Source organism: Fukomys damarensis, unplaced genomic scaffold (assembly GCF_012274545.1).
Source record: "Fukomys damarensis isolate Sample0158 unplaced genomic scaffold, DMR_v1.0_HiC HiC_scaffold_16, whole genome shotgun sequence".
NCBI classification, from domain to species: domain Eukaryota; kingdom Metazoa; phylum Chordata; class Mammalia; order Rodentia; family Bathyergidae; genus Fukomys; species Fukomys damarensis.
In genome coordinates, this window is record NW_022900928.1 from 5,096,446 (window position 1) to 5,102,133 (window position 5,688).

At 55.1% G+C, this 5,688-nt stretch overlaps 1 protein-coding gene across 1 annotated transcript in view; it reads left to right on the forward strand.

The window, feature by feature from the left end:
- The window catches only part of Lgr4 (leucine rich repeat containing G protein-coupled receptor 4), a 25,323-nt gene that overhangs the window by 18,191 nt on the left and 1,444 nt on the right, over positions 1–5,688 (forward strand). Inside the window, 8 exon segments of the mRNA XM_033764767.1 lie at positions 3–14; positions 909–974; positions 1,561–1,632; positions 2,904–2,975; positions 3,203–3,328; positions 4,409–4,521; positions 4,621–4,701; positions 5,476–5,683. Coding sequence (XP_033620658.1) covers positions 3–14; positions 909–974; positions 1,561–1,632; positions 2,904–2,975; positions 3,203–3,328; positions 4,409–4,521; positions 4,621–4,701; positions 5,476–5,683 — 750 coding nt within the window.

Sequence of the window (5,688 nt, forward strand, 5' to 3'; positions counted from 1 at the left end):
GCGCTCCGGACGCTGTAAGTGGCCCGGCCCCGCCCCTGCCCTCCGTGCCCCTCGGAGGTCATCAGGCGCTGTGCGTGCAGTTTATCCGTGTCTGCGACTCGGACCAAGAGAGGTGGTTGTCTTTTTTCTCGTCCTGCGCTGGCTCTGCCTGGATTCCCAGCTTCTCCTCATAACCGAAGCAGACCCTAAAGCTACTTTGCTTGCTCTTTTTACTTCCTTTTTTTTTCTTTCCGAACCGGGGATTGAGCGCTGCACCCTGTGCCTGCCCAGCAGGCGCCAGCACCAGTGAGCTGAATCCCCAGCCCTTGTTTCTGGGTTTTGAGACAGGGTCTCGCTGTGGAACACAGGCTGGCCTCGAACTCACAGCAGTCCTCCTGCCTCAGCCTCCTGAGCAGAAAGCATTCTTGAGCCAGAGTGAACTAAGGATAGAATGTCGCTGTTTAAAACCCTTTAAGGTGGCATAGGTGTTTGAGGTAAATAATGAAAGGCATTAGCAAAACAGGTGACTCAGTTGTTAATACGTGTCCCGTGGAAGACGTGGGAGGAGTCATCGATTAACTGAGGAAGTAACTAAGTGGGAAGTGAGTCTCAGGCCTTTGCAGGGGGACCACTTTGGAGGGCAAACTGCAGCGAGCTCAGGTGGTAATTATTTTGGTATTGATTTTACAGTGAGCGTTTCAAAAGATGTAAGCAAGCCGGGTATGGTGGCGTATACCTGTCATTCTAGCCCTCGGGAGGCTGAGGCAGGAGGATCATCTTGACTTTGAGGCCAGCCTGGCTGCACAGTGAATTCAAGGCCAGCCTGACCTGACCAGCAAGACTCTGTCTCAAGAAAAGAAAATAAGAGAAAAGAAAACGAAAGTTTTCTGATAACGTGACATTAACATGTTCATTTTCAATGTTTTCAGGGATCTGTCTTACAACAGTATAAGAGATCTTCCGAATTTTGATGGCTGCCGTGCCCTGGAGGAAATGTAAGTCGGTCCTCGGCTCACTCTTCTCGCTGAGGTGTGTTCTGCACTGTCCTCTTCTGTTCTGGTGGGTGGTTTTGAGTTCAGGAAGTAGGAATTCTGAAGAGCAGGGCTTCCTGTGAGCAGAGTCAGCCGTTCAGACGCCTCCGTGTGCCGGCGTTTACCTGGCACCTTTGTCCCTCGGGCCTCTGCCGCTGCCACCGTCGGGGAGGCTGCAGAGGTAACGCAAAGCAGAAAATCGCTCCTGGCCGTCGAGGGGACCCAATGTGAGGCGCGCGGGTGGCGGTCACCTGGGACACGACAGTGCTGTGTGAATTCCCTGGGTCTCACAGTGTAGCCCAGGGTGGCCTCGAGCTCCTGGCCACCCTCCTCCCTCGGCCGCGTGGTCTTGGGCCCTTTCCCTGCTGCCTCTTCCTCTCCTCACACCCAGGAGGCTCTGAAGAGGTTAGGAGTGGAGTCACACCCTGCCCAGAGGAAATGGAGATTTTTCCCTTGGGCCAGTTTTCCACTTAGAAAAAGCCCGATGGAGTTGAAAACGACTCTGTCCCTCCACCCTCCTCACTCTCCCTCTCCCGTCCTTCTTCTTTAGTTCATTGCAGCGTAATCAAATCTCCCAAATAAAAGAAGGCACTTTCCGAGGCCTGGTGTCTCTGCGGATTCTGTAAGTTGCCCGAGATTATTAAGAAGAAAATCGTGCATCCAGCCTCAGGCCCCACATCCCGTGGCTCATGGTAGCAGCTGCCGTTAGCAGTGTGCGTGTGCATGTGTGTGTGTGTGTGTGCGTGTGTGTGCGTGTGTCACACAGATCGATCTTCCGGCTCCGCCCCATCCCAGCAGAGTGGGCCCAGCTGGAGCTCTGCTGACCCAGGCACCCACCTGGGACACTGGGGACCACTGGAGGGGACCGACAGGATGTGTCCCTCACGGGCGCTGAATGAACGGGCTTCTGTAGTAGGAGAAAGGTTAGAAAATTTCAGTCAAGTAAAGTTACGCGTGTTGGAACTTGCGGGTTCCCTGTGAAGCACCCACAGCAGGGCACAGCTCAGCGCAGGGCACCTGCCTGGCGTGGGCCAATGTGGACCCCCACGCGGGAGGGCCACGGGCCGGGAGGCAAGAAAAGTGAAGTTACATCAGGCTGCAAATGCTTGGTTGACAGCTGTCTGGATCTCGGTTTGGGTTAGGGGCTCGGGTGAGGTTCGGATGAGGGTTAGGGTTCATTGAGGCCAGGGTTATGGTTTATAGTTGAGGTCGGGGTTGGGTTACGGTTAGGTTTAGCATTACGCTTAGGGGTTTAGTTAGGGTTACCTGGGAGCACCCCGGCTGCTAACCACCCTCCTTTGTAGATCACAGGTCACGATCCAAAGCGGTCTCTCTTGGATTTGCACCCGAGTGTGTCAGGCCCCCCATCACCCGTGAGATGAGTCACAGCAGGGTCCAAGCGGCCCTTCAGGCCGGCTCTCCGCCAGCGCGTGGCGTTGCCCACGGCTCCCTGGGCCGCTGCAAGCCGCCCTAGGCTCTGTGTTCCTCTGCCTACCTGGGCGAGGATGGTGCTGGGCTCCTGGAATTCACTGGTTTGCTTAATGATTGTTTTTCTCACTCGCGGCCTTATCACTGACCTTTGAGAGGCACATAATGGGAAACCTGTTTTCCTTTTCTGCCTTTTGCTGAGCAGGTCCGGTCCTCCCTAGCTCAGGGGACCAAAGGTTACATGGTGCCACTTATATTTTTGAATGGGTAGCAGATGACACAGTGGAAAAGATGTGCCACTCTTCCGAGGTAGCTGCAGGTACTGCTCGGGAGCAGAGGGAGAGAGACTTGAGGCTCGGTAGTGAGGGCCTTGCGTTACCGCCTGGGGTTCCAGCCGCAGCCTCTGTGACGCTGGGTTTGGAGGGTTTCTGCAGGAAGATAACGCACTACTCTTAACACTTGCAGGGATCTGAGTAGAAACCGGATCCATGAAATCCACAGCAGTGCCTTTGCGAAGCTTGGAGCCATCACCAACCTGTAAGTGGGCAGGCCTAGCACACAGCGCTGCCGACCTGGAGCGTGTTCTGTTTGGTTCTCCTACGTCCGTGGGAGGTTCATTGCTGTGGTAACAGATGGCAGGACTCAGAGCTGGACCTACTTGTCAGCGCGGGACGGGTCTTGGGGATCTGATGCTGTCTCTGTGTGCACAGATGTCCTCATGGGCTCGTCTGGGGAGCTAACTGGACGCCTCCTTCACATTTCAGAGATGTGAGCTTCAACGCCCTAACTTCCTTTCCCACTGAAGGCCTCAACGGGCTCAACCAGCTGAAACTGGTGGGCAACTTGGAACTGAAGGGGGCCCTGTCGGCAAAAGACTTTGTGAATCTCAGGTGCGTTTCTGCTTGTTTGACCTTTTCTGTTTGTTGGTTGGTTAAAATGATGGTAGTTTCTAAAATTACAGTGTGTCCTGGGTTTTTTGCTGCGGTGCCAGATTTTTCTGGTAGGTTATAATTTAAGAATATTTTCTTCCTCTGTCCTTGCAAATTTGGTGAAAAATAGAACATGAGCGTCACTCTGCAGTTGTGGAGGATGGAAAGCCCTTGGTGCTGTCAAAGAAATCAGGGAACTGACCATCAGAAGTTTATTAAATAGTGAACTTGTCATTAGCAACACGATGCCTAAAGCCACATACCTGTGAACCTACAGAAAACAGATAGCAGTGCTAAGCCAGGCTTGGTGGTGCACACCTGTAATCTCAGCACTTGAGAGGCTGAGGCAGGAGGATCGCCACGAGTTTCAGGCCAGCTTGGGTTACAGAGTTCAAGGGCAGCCTGAACTGCATAGCAAGATCCTGTTTAAAAATATAAAAAGATATAGTGCTATAAAGCTATAATGCTTCCTAGAGACTTCAGGTTATAGATAGACGTCACCAAGTATGGTAGAGAAAACCTTGAGACTATCGTTGTAGGAAAGAAAAGTAAATGCATCGATCTGAACAAAGACACTTCCGTGGCAGTCAACGGTGATTTTATTTTTTAATTTTGTTTATTTATTGCGGGGGGTTGAGACAGGGTCTCACTAGGTAGTTGAGACTGACCTGGAACTCATTATGTAGCCCAGGCTGGTCTCAAACTCACAGCGATCCTCCTGCCTCAGCTTCCTAAGTGCTGGAATTACAGGGGTGCGCCCCCACGCCCAGGTGAGATATTGATTTTAAACAAAGCTCCCAGTTCCTGTGATAAACTGAGCGTCACAGTTCTTCCGTTCAGTTTCGGTACCGTCAGGAAATCCTACATAAGGCCGGGGTGGCCAGATTCTAAGAGCAGGACGGAAGCATCTTGTCTGTCTCTGTGACCTCCTTGGGAGCTTTTCTGCGTGGGGAGGACAGGGAGGCAGCCTGACGCCAGCCCGGGTGTTGCAGGAGCGAAGTACTCCTGTGCAAGTCGCGTTGTCCCTCCGCTCCTCCCCAGGTCCCTGTCGGTGCCCTATGCGTATCAGTGCTGCGCCTTCTGGGGCTGTGAGTCCTTCGCCAGTCTGAGCGCAGACGGTGACCGCATGCAGGCCCCTGCGGGCAAGGAGCAAGGCAAGCGCTGGGGGCGGAGCGGGCTGCGCTGGCCCCTGAAGGGGAAAGCGGCGGGGATGTGTCCTTCCGCCCGCGCCCACGTGGCTCGTGTCTCTACAGGCGCTGACGCCGGGAACAACTTGACAGGCGGCGCAGAGCGGGAGCGCAGCCAGGTCATCATGCACTGTGCGCCGGCCACAGGTACGCGGGGCCAGCCCTGACCGTGACCGCTCTCATAGTGGACTGTAGGGCGGGACCCCAGGCCCAGTCCGTGCCGCTGGTGGGGTGGAAGGGGCGCTTTCCGGAATGCTCGCTTTTGTTTGGGGTTCTTTAGACAGAGTCTTGCTGTGTAGTTTAGGCTGGCCTCAAACTCGCAGTGATCCTCCTGCCTCAGCCTCCCCAGTGCTGGGATTACCGGTGTGCACCACGACAGCCCTTTGACCCTAAGATTTACATGTAATGATTTTTAAAGATTTTTGTTATTTTGCTGTTTTCAATGCAGCCTTTCCTTTCTTTCTACTTTGCTTCCCTGAGCGCAGTAGTCTTGGGAGAGTTAGTAAGCAGCTTGGGCCGTGGTGACAGGTGCTGCACACTGCCCCATATTCCAGAGAAGCCGGGTCTGTAATTTTAGGTGGAAAAGAGTAACTCCGGGTTGAATGGTGGGCTGCGAGCAGATGCCCTGTTGGCACGATGCCGCGGGAAGATGAGCATCAGGGTGTATCTTGGAACCCTGGTGTCAGGGGGCAGGAGGCGCAGGCCTGTGCCTTCCCTGCCCTCAGGAAGCTGAGTCGAGAAGCTCCCTGCCAGCTCAAGGCCGGTCTGGGCTACAGGCCAAGGTCCTGTCTCCAAAATCCAAACAGCAAACAGCAGAGGGATGGTGCGGGCAGGCGGCCGGGAGCGTCCGGCTCACGCGTCCCCAGGCGGGGGGCACCCAGCCCTGCTCAGGGTCCCTCCGTCCCTCCTTCCCCGGCTCAGGCGCCTTCAAGCCCTGTGAGTTCCTGCTGGGTAGCTGGATGATCCGCCTCACCGTGTGGTTCATCTTCCTGGTGGCCCTGCTGGCCAACCTGCTGGTCATCGTGGCGACATTCGCGTCGGGCGCCTCCCTGCCCCCGTCCAAGCTGCTGCTGGGCCTGCTGGCCGTGTCCAACCTGCTCACGGGCGCGTACACCGGCGTGCTCTCGCTGCTGG